This window comes from Pyrus communis, chromosome 11, assembly GCF_041283825.1.
Source record: "Pyrus communis isolate YQ-2024b chromosome 11, ASM4128382v1, whole genome shotgun sequence".
Classification (NCBI taxonomy): Eukaryota; Viridiplantae; Streptophyta; class Magnoliopsida; order Rosales; family Rosaceae; genus Pyrus; species Pyrus communis.
Genome location: NC_142575.1, coordinates 25,933,153 through 25,957,903, shown reverse-complemented (window position 1 = coordinate 25,957,903; position 24,751 = coordinate 25,933,153). Strand labels below are relative to the sequence as shown.

The 24,751-nt window shown below is 37.3% G+C and overlaps 1 protein-coding gene and 2 long non-coding RNA genes across 3 annotated transcripts; all 3 read right to left on the bottom strand.

Annotated features, from left to right (window-relative positions):
* Window positions 1-161: 161 nt before the first annotated feature.
* LOC137741434 (uncharacterized) lies at window positions 162-2,591 on the bottom strand. Its single transcript, XM_068481151.2, has 2 exons — window positions 1,582-2,591; window positions 162-914 (listed from the first exon to the last, which is right to left on the bottom strand). Exons 1-2 carry the CDS (start codon window positions 2,273-2,275, stop codon window positions 283-285), a joined length of 1,326 nt encoding a protein of 441 aa, XP_068337252.2. The 5' UTR covers window positions 2,276-2,591; the 3' UTR covers window positions 162-282.
* Window positions 2,592-16,266: 13,675 nt separating this feature from the next.
* On the bottom strand, window positions 16,267-17,751 carry LOC148693176 (uncharacterized). The gene is made up of 4 exons (XR_015952977.1): window positions 17,684-17,751; window positions 17,432-17,594; window positions 17,257-17,330; window positions 16,267-16,329 (listed from the first exon to the last, which is right to left on the bottom strand). It is a non-coding gene; the product is annotated as an uncharacterized LOC148693176 (long non-coding RNA).
* Window positions 17,752-24,224: 6,473 nt separating this feature from the next.
* Window positions 24,225-24,751, bottom strand: LOC148693175 (uncharacterized). The gene is made up of 3 exons (XR_015952926.1): window positions 24,617-24,751; window positions 24,444-24,521; window positions 24,225-24,333 (listed from the first exon to the last, which is right to left on the bottom strand). It is a non-coding gene; the product is annotated as an uncharacterized LOC148693175 (long non-coding RNA).

Genomic DNA, 24,751 nt, shown 5'->3' with positions numbered 1-24,751 from the left:
CTTTATTTTGTTCTTATCATTAAAACTCAAAGTTTTCAAATCATTTTTCATTAATTTTGTTATTGTTTTTTTGTATGCCCCATCTTTCCCAAACACCAACTGAATAAGCAGCATACAGTTGATTTGAGACTGAGAGAACTACAACTTTTAAATAATAGAGGTTTCACCAAAAAAATTAGAATAAAAAGAGAAAGGAGAGGGATTCACATAACACCACAATTACAGATGTACTGAGCCATTTTTCACTCGTCCAAAAAATAAAAAAAAAGATGAAAAAAATCTTCAGGGTTTGCAGATGACCAGAAAGCAGGGAAGGAGAGCTCTAGGATTTAGCAGATAAAGCTCTTCAATGTTGGAATAAAGCCCCATTTTTCCAGCCAATGAATCAAACCCCATTTGCCCAGCAATTTCCTGAATGTTTTCCAACGGCTTATGAACCCTCCCAGCAATCACTCTGCACACTATCAAAGCTTTCCTTACACTTGCATCTTCCTCCAATACTTCAATTGCCTCAAAAGCTCTTCCACTTGTAGAAGTTGTAAAAACACCAACACCTTGCTTGAGCTCCTTTTTGGCGGAGAACCCGTTACGTATGATCCTACAGACGCGGCATTTCTCCGATACGCAAAGGCTCGAGGATCCATTTAGGCCGAGAGCGCAGGCCACTGTGGTGCCGTAAAACCTCAAGAGCTCATTCCCATCAGCAATGCACCTAGGGTGCTTCTTGGGCAGCTTGCTGGCTTTGATCTTCACAATCTCTCGATACTCTTCGAATCGCGCTAGAGTTCTTTGCATGTTGTGGACTTTGAGCACTCTCTCAATCCGGCGGCAGTGGTTCTCGGATTTTAACCAGCTTGTCCGGCATATTATCTCAACGATTTTTCGAGATGAGTCGCCTTCCATCAGTTCAGTCACTGCCAAAGATGTGAGGATAATGTGAGTGGGAAAGCTAGTGTAAAATCCGGAGTGAAAAGCAAGCAATTGAGAAATCAAAAGATAGTTCATAAAAATCATAACCCTTATAGAAATGTAAACAATCCCCATATTATACCAAACAGAAAGATCGAGTTTCAGGCGATCAAGTGAGACTCGAATCAAAAGATGAACTTGAACCCAAATCCAGTTTCTGCTAGATTCGTTAAACAATGTCTGGTTTAATTTCCAAAGTTAAAGTATATAAATAAAGATACATTAAACAAGTTCAATTCTTTTCTGCTGGATTAATAATCTTTGCACATTTCCTCTTTTCCCAGCTTGAAAACAAACGGTGCTAATGTTTTTGTGGACGTAAACATATGGTACTATGAGCCTAAGAGGATAAGGAAAAAAATATAATAAATTGGTCAGAAAAAGATTTACGATCTGTAAACCAAAGTGTTCATATTTCTGCGGTCAGAAGAATTTAGACACAAGTCCTAAAGGGATAAGGAAATTTGGAATATATGCAGTAGAAAACACTCAAGAACAACAAAGAAAAAGGGTTGGAAACATGGAATAAACTAAAGAATTGTTTAAGTATTCAATAAAATTTTACCAAAAATCAGAGTTTAATTAAGTTTCAGCGAAAGGGTAATTTCTTACCAGCATGTTTAGAGAGATGATGAGCTTCAGCAGCATCCCATTTGGTAAAATGTACTCCACATTTGTGGCAAGTAATTGCACAAGAGCCATTAGAGTTTTCTGTGTCGAAAGAAATCCTATTGCTTTGTCTAATTCCGCCAGCACTTCCAGAAAAAGCAGAACCCTTGAAGCCAGCATGCCCTTCTGTACCATCAGCAGAAGCCAGAAAATGGCTTTTTCTTGGAGGAGTTGAGGAAGTCCTAAAAGATGGATTGAAGTAGTGCATTGTGGGATGCCCACCAGGACCAGGTGTCCCAGGCTTTAGGGTATCCATAAACGTTGAACCACCACCACCACCGCCACCATTGTTGGCATTTCCACCCCCAACACCGTCATGGAAGCCACCAAGGCTGGTGGTGATTTTGAGCTCACACCTTGAGTTGCTCAAAATTACTTCATGGGTTATTGGGTTGAGAAACTCACTGCTTCCAATGGATCTTGGGCTGCAATTACTTGGTGGCCTTTCCATATGCCTCTTGCTTCCATGAATCACATCCTTGAGATTTGCTATGGATCTTGAGCACCCTGATCTTCCTCCTCTTGCCTTTCTTGTCAAGATTGTGCTCAGTTGCTTCCTGGCTTTTGGAGCATGAACATCTGATGGCTCTGATTGGCAGTGCAGAGATTTCTTCAGAGAGAACCATACCGTTGGCATTTTTGATTAATTTGGTGATACCCTTTTTTTTTTCTGCTTCCTCCAAAAGTACTTTTCAAACCCTTCCACTTTTTTCTTCAAGTTTTCTCCATTGTTTTCAAAAGCAAATCATCACTCTCCATTAAAAGCTGGAAAAAGTAAGCTTGGATGCCAATCACTTCCTCTTGAACTGCAACTTCTAACTTGGCACACACCTCCCTTTCACTCAAACTTTAACTCCATCCCACTTCTAGCAAACCCAACCATTAGTCAAGAACTACCCCCCAAAACTTTTATGAAATGGATATTACTTTATAAAGATAAATAAATAAACACTGAAAATATTGTAGGTACCATCGTGTTTTTTTATTCTCATTCAAATGAAGCATTTTGGAAGCTTCTTCGAAATTGGTTCATGCCTCAGAGTGGAAAGATTTTTTAAGTACCAAGTATTTAACCGATACTCCACAATATAAATAAAAGAAATAACAAATTTTCTCGTGTTTGTACCGTTTGAATTTGGGATATTTGCAAAAATCTTCCATCAAAGTAAAAGAGAGAGAGGTGTTCGCAAAATCGAAAATAACTTATATAAAAACATGTGATGTTTTAATTTTATATGTATTGTTTTATGTAAATTTAGCATTACATAATATTAATTTGTTAACTGAGATGTCGTATAACAGTGAACATGTCCATGAAACATTTATTCATATAAATAACCATAAAAGTTCAAATATTGGGAGTCTTGGAGCCATTCACCAAAACCCTGGTCAGGATTCAGGAACACTAATAAATGGAGCATCGTTAGTGAGGAAGGTACACGTGAAAGAAAGAGACACTAAACCTTGAAATCTGAATTGGCATTAATTACATGGATTCTTATGAATCCGGCATAATATCTTTTTTTTTTTTTTTTTTTTTTTTTTTCCTTAAGTTTAACCTTACTCTCTCTGAGTCACTTGGTCTGAATCTGAAACAATTTTTATGGTTGTACCACCACACAAAATTATTAGATGGTACGAAATTTGAATGATCGAGTCCAAAGCTCAGTGCCCCATTTCTGTCCCCACATTTGTCCCTTTTTTTTAGTTTTTTGGTCAAAGGAAATTTTATTACTATAGAAACACACATTACAACAGAGGCATACACACATTAAATACAACAACAACAAAAAAAAAAAAAAAACCTAAAACTAAAGGAAAACAGAAAAAAGTTCCAATAACAGAAAGCACATAGTTTCTGCTAGAAACGTCCATAGCCTTCTCCACCCTCTGAAACAAGTCCACCGCCCGATTCCCCTCCTCCGTCCAGTAACGCCTCCACAGATGCCACCTCCAACCACAAGTTGCTACAAGAGCATAACCATAAACAAGGGATAATCAGCAGCCAAGTGAGAAAAGCCGACTATCAGAATGAAGTTCGCGAATACCCACAAACGACTCTGTCGAAACCGACAGATTACAAGGAGAAAGTGGTGGTGGTTGTACCACCCGAGCTAGAGCAACTGCCGGAACTTTACACACAATCTCTGAAAGAAACATGGCTGACGATCAGATCAAAGATAGGTAGGGAAGAGGTATACCTTCAAGAGTAGAGGAATAGAGGAGACCAGAGAAATAATCTTAGGAAAAAAAAAAGACCTCTCACTAAGAAGAGAATTTTCCCACATTTGCCAATTGGCACAGTAAAATTGAAGACCGATGTGAATACTGACTAATGAGTACATGTTCGTACCTTCCTATGGATCCATGCATTCATAGAATTGGTGAGTTTGCAAATACTAAAAAGGATGAGAATTGGTAAAGTTAGATCATTAGTAAAAAGAAATGGGTTTTTTTATTTTTTATATCACAAACCCGATGTATGGGATGCACCAATGTTCAAATAGTTAAGTTGTGATTGTGATTGTTAAAATGTAGTCATTTATTGTATCAGTGCATCTTATACACCGATGCATTGTAGAATTTTTGAGAAGAAAATTGATTAACTTCTTCATTCTCACGCTATATGATTACCTACTTGTGTTTTGGTGATTATACCATGTTTATGTCTAAAACCACGTGGCCTTGAGTTATGTTTAGCCATTAATGTAGTTCACCAAATTATATATATTAATTACTTGCAAATGAAAATAAATAAAATCATGCTCCCATTTGCATGTAAGCATAAATATCAGAAGAACAAAATTAAAGAGTCGTTATATAACTAATTTGTTTTCGTTTTTATTTTACATGAAGCTAGAAACCAGAAATTATTGTCAACGAGCCCTTAACAATGCTCATGTGTACATGGGGTGTAAATAGAAGCAACATTTCCTCAGGAACAGCGAGTAATATGAGAGACTAACGCTATATTTAGATGAAGGAAATAAAATTGAAATTTTTACAAAAGTCATAATTTGTAAATTAATATGCATCAATTCTGTTATTTGGATTCATAAATATAAAATTTGGAATTTCTGCGTGGAAAAAAAAAACTTAGAATTTAGGACCTCTAATTCTCAAATTTAAATTCCATGTAATAGGTGCCATTTTCAAATTTCTATGAGTGAAAGTTTAAAAATAACAAATTCCGTATTCAAATTTCATTGTTCATTTAAGATACCAAATAAGAAAATTCACAAATTCTAAAAAATAAAATTTCGTCATTTCAATTTCCTTCATTTTAAAATTCCTAAATACTCTTGTATTTCCTCATCCAAACAAAGTGTAAAAGATTAGTAGCAAAAGATATAGAACTTGAGTGCTTCTCTTTCTTTAATTTACCTTAGAAGAAACCAATTTTTTGGATGGGGATTCTCTATCCTCTCTTTTTCCCTCCCCTCCCTCCCCTCTTCTCACAATTTTTTTTTCTCTCTCTCTACAAGATAAAATCCTAAGCGTTCAAACAAGAGTGGAGGTAAGGGAAAAGAAAAAAAGAGGGTCGAGAATCCTTATCCCAATTTTTTTGTTGCGGAAAACAAAGAAACAAATAGCGGAAAGAGAGGAGATATAAAAGGCGCCGGAATTGGTGCGTTGTGGTGCTCGGCTGAAACAAAGAATCGCCCAAATGCACCCAAAGAAAAAACAAAAACCAACTGACTGTTTCTTAGGTTTGATTTTGCCAAAGGTCAATTTAAACCACATTATTAATAGTCTATTGTGAGGCTAAGCTCATTCTCTCTCCCCCTTAATGTAAATAATATCGTTTGTTTATAAAAGTTGGGATTTCGCAAAGACAATGATCATTTATTAGCTTTGACTACTGATTTAAAAGGAGGTGCAATGAGATTAAATAGAAAAGGTATACCGATATTGCGTTTCGTATCACTAAAATAAAAATATATATAAATTTTTTGTTTACGTGTCTTTATTTTATTGATTTGGAATGCCATATGACAGAGTACTCTTGTCATATAAATAGTTCTCAGTGAAATGAGGCCATGGCCAAAAACTTACAAGTTATTTTAAATGTTAAATTATATTCGGGTTTTTTTTTTTCACAATGTTACCCTTGTAGCATTTTGAAGGACTAGTCAATTGACTAGATAAACTCATTCGATGCGTTATGTCAACAAAACCTCCCTCCAATTAGGAACAAATTTATGGTGGTTTGACAAGGCTAAATTGCCTTGTGAAAAAGTTCAGGCAAATTAGATCTCACCACCTATTTTATTAATAAAAGACATGACACAAATGCAAAAAAATAAATATTTTCTAGGCATTTGCCTCACCAATTGCATTATCTTTAAGTAGTCACATAGAATCTTTTTCTACAAATCAAGTACAGAGGGTCATTCACCTAAACGATCAATTACGAGTTACATTTTACTTAAAGACTGTTGTTATTGACATTCTAAAAATCTTGGTCTGCACTTGTTTTTATACAAATTTTCAATCATGTTTTTATAAATTTAAAGTATAAAATAACTTTTCGGAAATACTAATAACAACTCCAGTTACCCAAATTATTTGTAAATCTCTATACTAATCACACTTGATGATGAAAGGTTGCCAACAAAATGTTTAAATCATTTAAAGGCACGCGAAATGGTTGTGTTGGGGAAGTGCTTCAACCAATTTAGTGGCCTAGCCCATTAGAAGCCAATTTTTGGGCCTTCGACTTTCATATTCCTCTCGGCATTTTTATTGGGCCAAATTTCAGCAACAAGCCGAAGTACACACAAATAAGTGGGCTATTACCCTTCACTAATTTTAATATTATTTTTAAAAAATTTCAAAAGTAAACCAGAGTTCTTAACTAAAATGCTACGGAAATGCATTTTTTATTTTTTGTTTTAGAATTTTCCTGTAGGATAAGGATTGTACTCCTGCCTATTAAGATTATGATTAGTTCTTTACAAATAATGTGTTTTGTAACTCAGTTGACACAAGTCTAGCAAGATGTAGTTTCTTCGGGTTTATAGTTTTAAGCAATTTTGTATGTTTTTTTTCGCTTTTCAGTAATGTTTGTTCTTAGTACTTTGATTTTCAACCGCTTCTTTTTTTAATCTCCTTTTCTTTCTTCATCCATTCTCTCGTTTTTTAAAGTTTTGCTGGGTTCATTTTCTCTTAATTTTATCTAGATCAAAATTTTCCTTTTGGTCAGCGAATTTACGATTGCATAAATTTTCTTTTCGGTCAGCAAATTTACGATTGCATCAACTCGAGATAATGGTTAATAGAATGATAACATCAATACCGCAAGATGTTTTGTAGGTCTAATATAAAATTGCACTTAGATACCACTTAGTACTACGGAATAGTGGTATTCATCTTCATTTATAAGTGAGAGGTCTTAGGTTCGATTCTCGCCAAAGGCGAATTTGAACCTCATTACTACTAGCCCATTATGAGGCTAAACTCACTCTCTCTCTCTTAGTATAGATAATATCGTTTATTCAAAATTGCACCTAGGTAGATTTGAATACTTTATTTAGTTAAAACATAATTTTGAAAATATAAAAGAAGATAAGAATTCTCATAACTAATGCAACCTACCCTGAAAATAGGATAGATTAAGATTGAAAAAGAAACCCATAAAAATAAAAAAACCGATCATGGAAAAGAATAATGAGTAGAATAAGAATAAAACAACAACCCAATATTTAAAGGGCCGTTTGATAACCATTTCGTTTTCAGTTTTTTACTTTTGATTTTTTGTTTTCTCTTTTTGAAAACTGAATATAAGGTGTGTAAAGTCTAGTTTCAAGTGTTTGGCCTTCCTTGTCAAATATTGTAATTGAACCTCACACATGCTCAATCTAGCTTTAGAATATACTCTGATTGTGGGTTGTTGCTACTGGAGGAAATGTTCAAGAAGTGGCACATTTCATCTCAAAAGGTTTGTTCATGCATATGCATCTCATATCTCTATTTGTGTTGCATTCTGTCTAGTTAGTTTTGCGCACTGACTTCCAGCTGTCTAGGCACACAAATTAAGACAACCCACTTAGGCTGACTGACACCTTTATGCTGGTAGTCAGTTTCTGGCCATTGATCTACCTAGATCTGTTTTGCAGCCGACAAGTGTCCTTAGGACAAGTTGGCTGATAGAAAATCTGATTTCCTTGGGTATATTTGTTCTCTAGGATTTCAGTTTAAACTTGGGGGTTTAGAATTTATTTTTAGAGAGAGAGAGAGTTGCCATAAAGGCTTTGAGCTTGCATCTTCTCTATTTATGAAACCCTAACTCCCAAACCTTCCTCATGCATTAAGCACTCAATCATTATGTATTAGAGTTGCATTGTTTTAAGGTTTTGCATTAAAGTCTTGGTCTGGTTTTAAGCTATAAATCCGGTTTAGACCAAGCTTTTGGATTCAAGTTAGATTCTTCCTTCAATTGTTTGATTGGAGAATTTGACTGGTCATTTTAATCCAGATTTCATATGCATATCATAAAATCATATCATATCATCGTTTGTGTTGATCTCGGTGCCACAATATGATGAGCTCAGGAGGAGCTGCCAATCTATTTCGTGTAAAGTAAGGTTGCACAAAGGTAAAACTGCTCCATAGATAAGGATCTAGGAATTGAGCTTGTGTGATCTTTGTATGAACCTTTGTTTACACTAGTGGATTAGAATCAGTGGAGAGTCTTAGGTTTTTTTAACCCAGATGTGGGTTTTTTCCGGCCAAAAATATCTTGTGTTCAAGTTATTTTTATTGTGTCACATATCTCACATACACATACATGATACATCTATTTGTTGAACATTTAAATGGTATGTACTCACAATCTTGCCTACTTGACACATTAATAACTTGCAACAAACTACATCCTTGTTGTATATGATAGTTTTTGGGAATTGAAATTGGTAATTGAATCTTTGATTTATTGACTAACAAATCTATCTTAGTTGACTAGCGGGCTTGACTAGTCAATCCAACGGATTATAATTTTTATATACAGGATATTCCACCTGGTACCAATTTCAAGGTGAAAACTTAAAATCAAATTTTAAAAATTTAAGAAAGTTGTTTTCAGTTTAAGGACTAAGTGACTATGGATTATGTTAATGCTCAAAATTGTAAAGTTAACAAACTCAATTTGATAACATGGGATGGGCTGATAAGAAGCACTGAAACTAAATGGACTAAAAGATGTAAGTGGTTCACCTCTTAAAATTGGGGTACATCCACTGTGTGGCTCTCAATATATTGATTTTAAGACTAAATAGCGCCCGACAAATACATTCACTCAATTCTATTTGATTCGTCTAACCCCTGGGTCTTTACCCTTTTATATAGGCCTCACCCCTTTGAGGCCTTTCTAACCGGCATTTAATGTGTCAACCACTTGTACTAACTTCCTGACAGCTTTTCAACCATGCGGTCTGGCATTTGTCGACGAAGTGACTTTCTAGCAGTTAGATGGCATATTTAGGCCCAGGTGGCCTAAGTGTGCTGTTCGATCTGTCTTGCCGAGCACGGCCTCAAGTGCCTTTATGTCTCATTATATGCCTCTGCTGTCATTTGCATGTTGTTGAGTAGTCCAAGTAGCACTTAAGTAACCCTATTCTTAGAGACATATGTCATAAAGTTGTCAGCGCACCCATGTATTCTTTACTGTCCGGCAGCCCTTCTCTTGTCTCGGTCGAACTTAGCATGCAGGCTGATCCTCCCAAGATTCCTTAGGCCTTGGGCTTCTTGGCATTTCCTTAAGTGATGTGGTCATATTTTCATATATTTTTATCATATATTCCCTTTGAATTTTGTATATTCGAATGGGTTAAATGCACTAAACTCTATTGTTTTAATTTATAGGCATTCAGTATTGGAGTTATGCAAAAAAGAAGTGGAAAACAAGCTTTTTGGGTGTCTAGAGTAATTCCAGTGGAGTAAGAGGCTAATTAACCACACAAAGGCATGCATTACAGTAGAAGATGTGATTGCAACAGTTTTGGAATCAAATGAATATGGGGATACTATTCAATGGAATTTAGGAGAGACTTAATTTCTAGTTTTATTATTTCCGTTTATTTTTCCATTTCTTTGATAAGGACTTAAAGTCCTTTATGCTTAGGAGTTTGATGGAGTTTTAGTGCTCTTTCAGTTAGCCTTTAATTCCCTAGTTTGCCATGTGTTTTATATATGGAGATTGATTCTCCATTGTAAAGGACACCAGCCAACAAGAAGAAGAAGAAAAAAGCACAATTCTACATAGGGGTTGCGGCAAGGAAGGGCAAAGAGGGAGGAGTTTTCTTTGGTTTTTCTTTCTTTTCTAGGGCTATGATGTATCTAATCATGAACATTTAATTGCCTTATGGCATTGTTATTATCAAGTTTTTCTTCCTTATTGAGTATCTTTTGCTAATCGTAATGCACTTGATTTTTATTTAGATGCTTGATCACCATCTAAGTTTTTGTTAAGTAGATTTGATGCAAGTTAGAGTATATGTCATACTTAACTTGGGTTTAGATTCTTGCAATTGATACCATAAACACATATTTGTAGATTAACTTGGGTTTAGATTCTTGCAATTGATACCATAAACACATATTTGTAGATGCCTTGCAATTAGGGTTTGTGTGATTTTCCAACGATTTGCATAGAGCTTAATGGGTTCTTACTTGTTTAAATTCATCTAGATGCTATAGAGGGTTAACAAGTAAGGATATTTTTTATGCAACCAGATGCCATGGCCATTGAATAATTCAAGGAAAATCGATCATCAATATCGGGGATTTACTTGAGCATAAAATATTAAGGGAATTAAATAGAATTGGTTATAGTGAATTCGGATGATCTAGGTCTTTTTTCTTATGTTTTTAATTTTATTATTTCATGCATTTTATTTTCAAGTCATTTTTCATTTTTAGTTTAATTCAAATTCTCTCTCTTTTCCATTAAAGCTTCTCAATTACAATTTGTTTCAATTTAGTTAGTAAGATTTTTAGAATCAATTCGATCTCTGTGGAACAATATTTGTGTTTATATGCTATACTGTCATTTCTTTTGTATACTTGTGAGCACAAAAATTCAAGACTTAATGAGCCTAATTTCGATTACCTAATTTTCGCAACATTGGGCCTATGTCCCTGAGCGGGCCTGAATGGGCCCAGCATTAACAGATTACAAGTCTACCTGCTCTAACCTTGTTTAGGACATTGCTTCCATATCTTAAATCATATGGACTCATTCATAGTATATATCTCTATAATATAAGGTCAACACTCATGAATAAATTAATCATACCCTGTTATTAATTAATTAAAATGGAGTTGTTACATAATTCCAATATTACGAAATTGACTTTTAGGGCACAACTTCAACAGTATCGACATAATGTAGGAATTCATATAAATTATTACATGTCTAGGATTATTGATAAAGTATATTGCTAGCCCATTGTCAAGCTAAGCCCACTGACACACCCAACCTGGGATGTCCACCTGGACCTCGAATTAAGCTATGTTTGCCAACACTCGAAGGGTGATGAAGCCATAGAGTGCAGTGATGTGGAAAATATGAATAAATTTAAATCTAAAAGTGTCTCAATATAAGAGTGCGCTTGTGAGTGGGAATGAACCTAGTTCACACGTAACGTGAGAGTATAAGTAAAGTACAATAAAAGTAGAATGAGAATTATACCATCGAGGGTAACCTTTTATACGAAAGCTTAGTTACTAAAACTTGGAGGGCGAAAAAAAAAGGGCGAGTGGGCCTAAAAATAAAGCTTTGTAAAAACCTTTTCAAAAACATAATAACCCTTTGCCATAAAACAAGTATAATTTCCAAAATATACATACTACGTATAGTATGAAAATACTTACTGTAACCAACAATATCTTAATAATGCAATATATCACAACATTTCCTAAATAAACACATGACGTCCGTAATCACATTATCTTGCATAAGCAACCATATCATATCGAGTGTTCATCGACACATGGTGACACATAAGTTCATGCAGAGATATTCTGATATGAACAGAACTGGGTGTAATAATGATTTACGCTCTAGTACTACAATCATGTAAAGACTGGTGTTATGCGCCTCACATACGAGTCCTAATTTCTTATAGCAATTTAGGACATGGCTGACACCTACAATGGAACCAAAGTGAGTGTATAGTGCGATGTGAACATACGCGCGAAAGACTGGCCCTGGCCCTGGCCCTGGCCCTGGCCCGGACGAGTACTAACACCAGTGCAGTACACTATGAGCAAATAATGTAAATATGATCATGCAACAGTAAATCGATAATTCAGGTCGACATAATACTATTCATTGCCGTAAATATAATTAAAGCATCCCGTAATAATATGCATACCTATGCATCCCGTAGGATTTATAATGATCTCATAATTTTCATCTTTACGATAATTCTTATAACGTCAATTTAATTATGCCATCACTTAGAAAATTAATAATATATGTATGGAAACTCAAATAATATATATACTACATAAAAGAAAAGGCCTACTCACAGATACTTGCGATGTCACATCCGTTCGGGCTAGAAGAGCAGAGTTTCCGGTAGTAATCGCATATAAATATAATATTGGGTCCCGTAAGTAAAATTCAACTAAAGTGATTAAATTTGAGAAAAACGGAGTGCGGATTTGGAATCAAAGGGTTGAAATACGCTAAGAAATGTCCCCGACAAATTTTGTAAAAAGTCAACGGGAAAGTCAATAGTTAACCCTAAAAAGTCAACCAAACCACCCCAGCAATCAACTACGTTAGAAATTTAGAATTTCACTAAATGGATGTCAAAAACAGAGTTAGGACGTCGAAATTAGCTTAGGAGGGTTTCCGAGAAAATTTCAAAAAAATCAGCACAAGGAATATTTCAGAGAATATTCTCAAAACATTCTGAGCCCATTTGGAACTGGGTCAGGCTGGAACATTGGCCCAAAGGTTTGGGCTAGGTTTGGGCTTAGGCCTTGTTTTTTTTTTTGGGTCGCATCGACCTCGTCCCCGTCGAAGGTTCGATTGTCGGTTTCTTGGCTAGTTTGGCCAGGATAAATTCCCAAGCTCCGATGAAGCTCGATCTTCAACCATTTCACTCCAAAATTAAACCAAAATAAAGATGAAAAGATGAGGGAGTCGAATATGCCTTACCCAAGTGAAATAAGTGCCCGGAGAGGCCTGAGAATTGCCTGCAAAAATCACGGTTGTCGCTGGAAAACTAAGAGAGGTCTCCCCGAGTTGATTTCAGCGCTAGATCATCACCAAAACATGTATACAACTAAAAAATTGAATCAAAATTTCAAAGAGGAAACGATCGAAGGCATTCGAGTCTTACCTCGCCGGAAAAATTTGAGAACTCATCGGAGTTCTCCATCATTTGTTTCTCTGGTTTGAGTGCGGGCCCGAGGGTTTAGTTCAAATTTCTGGGCTTGGGGAGAAAGATGGGACGAGGTGATAGTTTGGGTTATGGTGGCAGTGCTCGTTGGAGTGGAAATGTGCCGGTGATGGTCCTGGTGGTTGCAGGGGGATGACGAGAAAGATGAGAGAGAAGAGATGAGAGATGAGGGAGGAGGGATGAGAGGTTTGAGAGTTCAGAGAGATGGGAAGGAAACCACGTGGCAGGAGAAGAGTGGAAAGTTTAATGTGGGTGTGGGCCCCCCAGGCTTGATATATTATTAAAATAATTAAAATATCCCCACAGAAAATATTAAAATAATAATATATGAATATAATAATTAATAGAAATATATAAAATATAAAATAGAAATTTTTACAGAAGTATTTTTGAATTCGTAGTTTTGTAAAATCTTCATTGTAATTTCGATTTCGATCCCGCTTGTGCTGACGCATTCGCACCAACGAGTACTTTGAGAATACGGTAAAATAGTAGCTTGTACACATCACGAAATGGCGATTAACAAAAGTCAACAATCTTGTCTCTAGGGCATTCTTGTCAATTCACTCTTTTAAAATTAATAAAGTCGTAAAATTAGGGACGGGTTGTTACAATCTACCCACCTTAAAAAAAATTCATCGACGAAATTTGAAATAAGTTGCTATACTAAAATAGTGAAAAGATAGCTGAAAAATATATATAAAGAAGATATCAAGCTAGAGCGGTTGCATAAAAGAGAATGTCATTCTGTCACGATTAGATTGCAATGATTCCTCTTTCATACCTCTAAACTCAAACTTTCCTTCTCATTCAATACAATACTATAATATAATACCTTTATAAAACATAGAGTAAAAAATATATATATATATATATATATATATGTATAATAACATCACGTCAAAAATACATATGTAATAACGTAAAGTTGAAATAATTGTATTGAAATCAAAACCGAAAATAGAAAATTTTTTACCTACGTATTCGTAGTGTCACGGACTCCGAAGATATGCGTGTAGTGTCTTTGGGTTAAGCCCAAACAATAAATAAAAATACTAACGTGGATGGGCCTACTTGCCCACTTGCTTAACAAATCCAATGAATAAGTTATCGATATTACAGTTTGCAATCTGCAACACCGACAACTCACTGTTGTCTCGATAAGCAAGTGATAAATTCCCGATGGTGCAATATTACCATCATGCCCCCCAGTGGGAGATCTCAGAATTCGAAGACTTGACGATATGCTTATGCAAGGTGATCAAATGTATGTACCAAATGTGGAAGAACTGAAGAAAGAAATTCTCGATGAGGCACACCTCTCAGCTTATGCAATGCATCCCGATGAGGTACAAGGTCAAGCAAGGCTAGGCGGCTACGATCCGACTACGTATCAGTGAGTGGACATTTGTTTATATAAAGTTTATGGTTTCCACAAATACTTTTGGATTTAATATTATATCTATCATGCCATGTTTTATTTCATTTTAAAAGTGCTATTATATTGTTGAGATTTATTAATTGTCATGGCATGTTCATATACATTTTACCTACTCATCATGCATGCTTGCATCGGTGTAGTACTCGCCCGGGTCAGGGTTAGGCTTCACGTGTATGTTCACATTGAACCGCACGTTCACTTTGGATCCATTGTAGGTACCAGTCCTGTCATATGTTGCAATAGGCAACTAGGACTTGTATGTGATGCATCTAGCGCCAGTCTTCATGTGATTGTAGTACTAGAGCGTATATTATGATTACACTCAGTCATGTTCATGTCGGAATTTCTTTGCATGAACTCGTGTGTTAGCATAGATTGATGAGCACTTGATTTTCTTATGCCACGGTTGAGATATTATGATTTATTGTGTTTCTGGAATTATTGATGGATTACATTTGGTTTCAGACTTATATGTAGTATGATTTTCTGGAAACTATACATGTTTTGCAACGAGGGGTTAGTATGTTCAGAAAATAAATGTGTTTCATAAACCTTTGTTTTTGCCCACTCACACTTTCTATTTTTCACCCCTCCAGGACTTAGTTAGCTGAATCTTGTGTGGCATACGAGGAATCTCTGGCAATTCTGAAATCTACCCAAATAAATGTAGGAGCTTATTTCTGGTTGTATAATAAGTATCCTAACTAGATTCGACTGCTCTACTTATGTCATGCTGTCATCTATGCTCTGACTATTTATGTTTTATGGGTTCTTCCCACTACTGCACAAGCTCTTTATTAGTTTAAATAAATTCTAGCTTTGGTTTAAATTTATTCATATTTTATACATCACTTTTCTTTTGGCTACGTCACCTTTGGATGTCGACTAGCATGCCTCGACTTCGTTCGGGGTATGTCAACTAGGGCTGGGTTTGGTTCAAAACTGTTCAGTTTTTTGCCAAAATCGAAATTTCGGTTCGGTTCGGTTCACTTTTTTTTCGGTTTCGGCCCGATTCGGTTTTTGCATGAAAATTGTTTTTTACTTTTTTATTTTTTTTATTTTTTAACTGGGCAGTCAAGAGCATATGGAAGCTATACACTTGATAAGGGTTTTGATTATATGACTGATGATCGGGAGTGGGGTTTTGATTCTATGAATGACGATCCGGAGTTGGACGATCGGCCATGGATTTGGCATCATTGGGTGTCAGTGCATCCTTCGTGTTATGGATCTAAGAGCTCTCATTGAGAAAACACATACATGTGTTAGTTCTTTGATTCTTCCATGAAATAAACCCAATAGAACTAAAAAGCAGTCAGGAGAGATTTTTACCTCGAGGGTTTGTTTTTGGGATTAATCTTTGGACGAGGTATGCAATTTTGTTTGCAGAATAGTGCACCCTTGGAGGCTCTGTGATTTTGATTGTAGCGATGAGATTTGTGCAGAGAGAAGAGAAATAGAGGCATAGGTTGTTTTGAGAGAGAGATGACTGATGGAAATGTGGAAGAGAGCCGTTTGGCTCTGGGCTCGAGATGGCACTTTGCTAGATCTCAGAAATGGGTAGTTGTATGAGGCAACAGAGAAATAAGAGAGAGAGAGGGAGAGAGAGAGATAGATTTCTGTGTTTAGAAAGCAAGCCCATGTTGACACACCCCGTCCCGAAGGAGGGCATGCTGGCCGTCACGTGAGAGTGACGTAACCATTTGCACAGTTCGGAAGCTTTAAAAATATACAACTTCTAAAATTATACACCCGAAGGTGAGTCCTTATTTGGTTCATTCTGTCAGAACACCGTTGAACTTCCTCGTAGTCACCACACCTTTGCAATTCTTGAACCTGGAGGGGCGCAAAACAAAGTTGAGTGGGTCAGCAAAACAATTCTTTTCCCAAATCCAAACATTTCTCAAAACTTTGTAACCCCTCGCCGTAAAACAAGTATAATTTCCCAGAAAATAAACATATATACGTATGTACAAATATGCCAAACATGCTCCAAAATATGCCATTCATGCTTTAGAATATGCCATTCATGCTTGAGAGTATACCACATTAGAATCTCATAATAAATGTAAATGCTCAAGCATAATTCACATTAATAACATATAATCTGGCAGCCGGGAGTCACCTAACGTGACATGTACCGCTGCATATAGAGCTCCACTCTCAACTCAATAACTGAATCTGCACACGAGTCGGAACCACCTAACGTGGTCTGTACGACAAGACTGGGTGTAATATATACGCTCTAGTGCTACGATCACGTGAAGACTGTGCGAATAATCGCGGGTCACCTACGAGTCGGAACCACCTAATGTGGTCTGCACGACAAGGCTTGCACCTAACTTGGATCCAAGGCGAGCGTGTGGTGCTGGTGAACATACACGTGAAAGACTCTGCCCCTCTCTGGGCGGGAGCACTAACACCGGGGGTGCAGATTATGAGCTCTCTAAGCATCTCAAACTACTAATGAAATACAACCATGAATACCACTTACCTGGCACTTACCTGTGCGTCCACAGCACCAAATACACATATATATAAATGTATGCCACTACCAATGCATGTGATGATAGTATTTCAAATGTAACTTACCTAGGCCTCTTCAGCACCATGCAACAGTATGTATAATTATGGTAATGCACATATTAAAATATGAGGCATATATGACAGGATATTTAATTCGTATTTCTTTTAAAATACGTTTTCTGGGAAATACGTCAAGCATACGTATATATATATACTGAAAAATAACTGCCCACTCACATATCACATCGACGTCTCGTAGGTCCCTGAGCCTCCCCTAGATTGGTTACATTCTTCTTTTGTATAATTTTCACCTATACAAACAGTAACCAAATTGACATTATTTAACGCACATACACCAAACATTCGTCCATAACTTTCTCATACGTTGCTCAATTTGGGTGTATGAATATACCACGGTGATCTACACGACGTCACGAACGCGTGACAATTTTCAGAACTCAATTTGGAGCTCTCACGCGCCCCCACGCGCACTGTTCACGCGCTGCCCACGCGCGCGTCTTCTTCCTCGCGTCGCCGGACTGGTTTCGCCGGCGGTGGGTGTTTTGCCGGAATTTCTGGGTAAATTTCAAAGTGTCATAACTTCTTCATTTTCGACGTACTATATATCAAATTGAAGGTATTGACGAGACGAACACATCCATACCTTCCTCGACCCCTAACTCGCCGTGGATTCGCCGGAAAAAACCCCGAAATCTCCGGCAAACTTTGAACTTGTCATTCTCCTTGTTCTTACGTCCATTTTTCACGTAATCTATACCAAAATGAAGCCCTAATCATAATCTACCACATTGGACTAGTTTTAGGGCCTAAAAACAACGGAATCAAACTTTTTCAAAAATACGAAAATTCGGCCGAACTTACAGTTCGTGATCCCGACGTCCAAATCCTTCAAACGAAGCACTCCGAGTTTCCTTAGGACCTCACCAAGCTTCCTACAAGCTTCAAAATCCCAGAAAACATCAAGTTTTACGTGTGCATGAACAGTGCACACGCACAGTGAAATTGAAATCCATATTTTCCGAAGTGAAACTCACCTGAAATTGGTACCATCGTGTTCGTGTGGTCCTCAGGAGTACGATGGTGGTCTTAGATCCTTCGTTGGTATAGTTTTAGGGTGGTTTGTGGGTGGTCCGTGTGAGTTCGAAGGAGAGAGAGAGAGAACTTACAGAGAGAATGAGAGATTTGTGAGGGAGGAGAGAGAGAGAGACAAGGTACGGGAATGAGGGAGAGATTTGAGGGAGGTGGGATCCTACCCAATCCCCAAATCATCAAGTTACAACATATTTTACGCCCCTTAGTCCCGTTTAAGGGCATTTTCATAACTTCACGTCCTCGGAATTAAAATTCCGGGACGGGTTGTGACAACCTTCCCTCCTTATAGAATTTCGCCCCCGAAATTCCAACAACCAACTTAATCATCTAAACTCATACAATAGCTTCGGATAAATCTCTCTCATCCGATTCTCCCACGTAATTTCTTCCACTGAATGCTTTCTTCACAAATTCTTTACCAATTACACTGTCTTAATTCTCAATACATTCTTTTTCCAATCCAAAGTCGTCCTTGGTTCCTCAACCAGTTTAATCCGGATTAATTCTCAACAGTTGCACCGGAACTCCATGTGACGAATCTGCCACCTAGTGACAACGCATCGAAATATAATACATTATGCACCTTAGCCAATTCTGAAGACATCACCACTTGTATGCAACTTCACCTACTCTTCGATGATCACATAAAGTCTGATGTACTTAGGACTTAATTTGCTTTCCTTTCCAAGCCGAATCATACTTTTCTAAAGTGAAAACTTCAAAATTATAAGATCATCTACGTTAAACACTCGATTAGTGACATGTTCAACTATTAATCTCTTTTGCCATTCCTGGCTACTCTCAGGTTAAACTTAATCACCTGAATAATTTGAGAAGACTCATCCATAGTTTCAGGGCCTACCAAAACTCTTTCGTGATCGAATCTTCTCTATCCAGAAGTATTTCTTCCACAAATCAACAAAAATCGACACATTTCATGGTCCTTATGGCGTTACTTTGGAAACTGTGCAACCAACATACTTAAGAAACTCAGCAGTTCCGTAACCCAAATCTGTTCTCCATAAAACATATAAGTACTGTTGCACTGTGGTTATTACTCAACACTGGAGTAGATGTACTAACTTGGTACATTGATCAACTATCACTTCAAGTTCAATCATAACCATCCTATTCTCGAACTCAGCAATCTTTCTTTTTTTCCCTTCTTTCTTTGCCTTGGTTAATTCTTAATTTCCTTCGTTAACCATTTGAGTCTGGAGTACGACCTTACTAAAAAGACTTAACTTGAAAATTAGCAATTGCAACTTCTTCTCAATCTTCCATTCTCAACTTTACTTCAGTTGATTTCCAATCCATAAGAAGACAATCTTGGCAAGCGTGCCAGACATTAATTCTTACCGCCGTCTTTTCACCAAGTGCATCAACTAGAACAATTTTACGATCACCCTGGTCGTACAATCATGTTCATTAAACAATTCAATCCACCTTCGCTGCCTTATATCAAAATCCTTCCAAGTAATGGATATTGGAGACTTTTTGGATTCGTAAAAATCTTGCATTCTTACCACAAATAATGTCTTCATAACTTCACAGCAAGAATGGTAATCATGACTTCCAAATCACCAGTAGGGTAATTCATTTCATGAGGTTCCTTTCGTCGTGAAACGTATGTAATCACCCTAACATTTGCATCAACATGCATCCCATACCATTCAAGAAACATCACTAAAATTTATGATTACCACTATCTTCTGGGAATACTAAAATACGTGCATGAGTGAGGAAATACTTCAGTTGTTGAATTCTTTGCTCACAATTTCCTTCCCACTCATACATAACCTTTTTTCTCAACAATCTCGTCGATGACAAAGCAATGACTGAAAAATCTTTCACAACCATCCGAGATAGTCTGGTAAGCTAAGAAATTCCGAATCTCAATTACGGCTCGTGGTTATTCCAAATTCTCAATTTCTGCTACCTTTTATGAATTCACTTGAATACCTGAAGCAGATATAATATATCTCAAAAATGCTACTTGATTCATCCAACATTGGCATCTGCTAAACTTAGCATATAATCGACGTTCCCTCGATCTTTGCAATACCGATTTAAGATGTTTAGCATACTTTGCTCTAGTCTTATCAATCTTTTCAATAGCAACAACAACAAATCGGTCTAGATATCATTGGAATACTTTATTCATCAAATTCATAAAGTAGTAGATGCATTCGTCACTCCGAATGGCATCACCAAAACTTGAAATGACCTTAACGAGTCCTGAGAGTTATCATAAGGGCATTCTCACCAATAATCTTCAACTAATAATACCCAGACCTCAAGTCAATCTTAGAAAATATACAACCACCTAGAAGCTGATCAAACAACCATCAATGTGAGGTTACGAATAACGGTTTTCAATTGTTACTCGATTCAACTGCTTATAATCAAAGCACAGCCTTAACGTCCATTTTCTTTCTCACCAATAAACTGGGGTTCCCCCAACGTAATGTACTAGGTTGAATAAAACCTTTATCAACCAATTTCCAATTCTCTTAGTTCAAAAGGCAACATTCTATAATATATGGTTTGTACCTGGAGACAAATCCATAGTGAACTCTACATCTTTAACTGGCGGCAATCCAGGTAAATTCTCAGGGAAAATGTCAGGTAAATGTTTGACTACTCCCACTTCTTCCACACTACTAGAAGTGACATCATTTAGCACCACATGAGATAAGTATCCTTGGCAGCCTTTTGATAATAATCTCTTTGCTCTCACAGCATAAATAACGGTCTGCCTCACTCCACTTTGCATACTTACAAAAGTAATCTCTAGTCATCCAGACCGATGGAAAATAATTGGTTTCCCGGAAATAAAGTATATACTCATATACGTAATATATCTCAAAAATGCTAGACAATATGAATGTATGTCATGCCAAGTATCATAATAGAATGCTCTAGAATAACATCGAAAACTATAATCTAATGGAACAAAAGTAGCTAGCAACAATACATACTCTACTAATACTGAACACTCTGAATAAGTACGATATTAACATAGGATAACCTATCGATTTACTTGCTTAACGAATCCACGAATAAATTATTAATATTACGGTTTGCAGCCCGCAATACTGATAAATCATCGTTGTCTCGATAAGTAAGCAACAACTCTCGAGGGTGTAATATTACTATTTTGCCACTCATTAGGAAATACATACACACGTCTCAACCGCGTTTATTTACTACTTTCAAGGCAATAACAATAATAACATAAAATTTCTACATTATTAACAAATAGACTCTAGCTAAGTCATTAAGAATAATTATCGTACCCCTAATCAAATCCAAATAATTCTGAGTATCTTGCAGTGATGTGTGGTTAACACATCCCTGGGCTTGTTGTTGTCTCCCACAACCTCTATTAGTGTAAATACTTCTTTCATGTACACCACGGCCTAACTGACCATAATTAATAGATCCAGGAACTTGCTGGATCGGCGCCAGTTGTGACAAAGAAAACTGCTAGGGCTTCTGTTGGCTTTGGACATAATTTGCAGTTCTATGTCCCATCTATCCACTTGTAAAGCGTCCAATGCTTTCTTGCCTACATTCTCAAAGGTGTCCATTATTGTACCTACAGCACAAAGGTACATTTCCTTTACCAAAATCACCTTGTCTCTGAGATCTGAGATTACCAATACATCTATCACTTCACCTCTGGTCAATGGCATTAAAACCTTTGCCAAAAGAACTAGAATTAGCTTCACTTCTTTTGAAGTTCCGAATCTTTCGAGGTTCTCGAGATGACTGGCCTTTATCCTTGTCATCATTCCTCTGATTCCCATTCCTTTATTCTTCTTCATCATTATCGATGGACATAATCTCCGAATTCTTAAGGCTCAACAACATCTTGTATACTCCTGGTAAGAATTACAATGGATAGTGGTCACCCAAAATACCACTGCCTTATGCCACCCAGCCTAAAACAATATAACACTTCAATCAAAATAGCAGTAATATTCGAATGGGACGAGGCAAGTCTGAGAACTTTCTATAATACTCATTGATCGTCAGCTTTCATTGTCTCACATTTGCAAACTCTTGCTTTCTACCATCATAAGATGCCAAAGAAATAATTCTTTTCTTTAAACAAGTCCTTAAACAATTCTCAACCGGCTGTTTCCTCCGGTAACAACGAATTATACTCCTGTTTCCACCAGGATACAAGTTCATAACTCAAACCAGGTAGTCGTCTTGACTTACCCTCAAAAGACAGATTTCCTTAACTTGCATAATCTAAAACATCTTTTCCAATCGGTTAATCCATCACTTTGCTCCCTCAGGTTCATCATTTCATAAGGTGATTCAAATTCAACTCATAACCCATCTTAAAATGTCCCTTTTTGATAATATACGGAATCACCAAAATAATAGTTTCCCCTAACAGCTAAATCAGGGAGACTAAATTCCTCTAACTACGTGGTTTGCTACGAGGCGGTGTAGTTCTGACAGAATTCACTAGAACTTCTCAAGATGTCCAAGATTGAAACTTAGGCTCTGATACCAACTGACACACCCCGTCCCGAAGGAGGGCATGCTGGCCGTCACGTGAGAGTGACGTAACCATTTGCACAGTTCGGAAGCTTTAAAAATATACAACTTCTAAAATTATACACCCGAAGGTGAGTCCTTATTTGGTTCATTCTGTCAGAACACCGTTGAACTTCCTCGTAGTCACCACACCTTTGCAATTCTTGAACCTGGAGGGGCGCAAAACAAAGTTGAGTGGGTCAGCAAAACAATTCTTTTCCCAAATCCAAACATTTCTCAAAACTTTGTAACCCCTCGCCGTAAAACAAGTATAATTTCCCAGAAAATAAACATATATACGTATGTACAAATATGCCAAACATGCTCCAAAATATGCCATTCATGCTTTAGAATATGCCATTCATGCTTGAGAGTATACCACATTAGAATCTCATAATAAATGTAAATGCTCAAGCATAATTCACATTAATAACATATAATCTGGCAGCCGGGAGTCACCTAACGTGACATGTACCGCTGCATATAGAGCTCCACTCTCAACTCAATAACTGAATCTGCACACGAGTCGGAACCACCTAACGTGGTCTGTACGACAAGACTGGGTGTAATATATACGCTCTAGTGCTACGATCACGTGAAGACTGTGCGAATAATCGCGGGTCACCTACGAGTCGGAACCACCTAATGTGGTCTGCACGACAAGGCTTGCACCTAACTTGGATCCAAGGCGAGCGTGTGGTGCTGGTGAACATACACGTGAAAGACTCTGCCCCTCTCTGGGCGGGAGCACTAACACCGGGGGTGCAGATTATGAGCTCTCTAAGCATCTCAAACTACTAATGAAATACAACCATGAATACCACTTACCTGGCACTTACCTGTGCGTCCACAGCACCAAATACACATATATATAAATGTATGCCACTACCAATGCATGTGATGATAGTATTTCAAATGTAACTTACCTAGGCCTCTTCAGCACCATGCAACAGTATGTATAATTATGGTAATGCACATATTAAAATATGAGGCATATATGACAGGATATTTAATTCGTATTTCTTTTAAAATACGTTTTCTGGGAAATACGTCAAGCATACGTATATATATATACTGAAAAATAACTGCCCACTCACATATCACATCGACGTCTCGTAGGTCCCTGAGCCTCCCCTAGATTGGTTACATTCTTCTTTTGTATAATTTTCACCTATACAAACAGTAACCAAATTGACATTATTTAACGCACATACACCAAACATTCGTCCATAACTTTCTCATACGTTGCTCAATTTGGGTGTATGAATATACCACGGTGATCTACACGACGTCACGAACGCGTGACAATTTTCAGAACTCAATTTGGAGCTCTCACGCGCCCCCACGCGCACTGTTCACGCGCTGCCCACGCGCGCGTCTTCTTCCTCGCGTCGCCGGACTGGTTTCGCCGGCGGTGGGTGTTTTGCCGGAATTTCTGGGTAAATTTCAAAGTGTCATAACTTCTTCATTTCTTAACCATTTTCGACGTACTATATATCAAATTGAAGGTATTGACGAGACGAACATATCCATACCTTCCTCGACCCCTAACTCGCCGTGGATTTGCCGGAAAAAACCCCGAAATCTCCGGCCAAACTTTGAACTTGTCATTCTCCTTGTTCTTACGTCCATTTTTCACGTAATCTATACCAAAATGAAGCCCTAATCATAATCTACCACATTGGACTAGTTTTAGGGCCTAAAAACAACGGAATCAAACTTTTTCAAAAATACGAAAATTCGGCCGAACTTACAGTTCGTGATCCCGACGTCCAAATCCTTCAAACGAAGCACTCCGAGCTTCCTTAGGACCTCACCAAGCTTCCTACAAGCTTCAAAATCCCAGAAAACATCAAGTTTTACGTGTGCATGAACAGTGCACACGCACAGTGAAATTGAAATCCATATTTTCCGAAGTGAAACTCACCTGAAATTGGTACCATCGTGTTCGTGTGGTCCTCAGGAGTACGATGGTGGTCTTAGATCCTTCGTTGGTATAGTTTTAGGGTGGTTTGTGGGTGGTCCGTGTGAGTTCGAAGGAGAGAGAGAGAGAACTTACAGA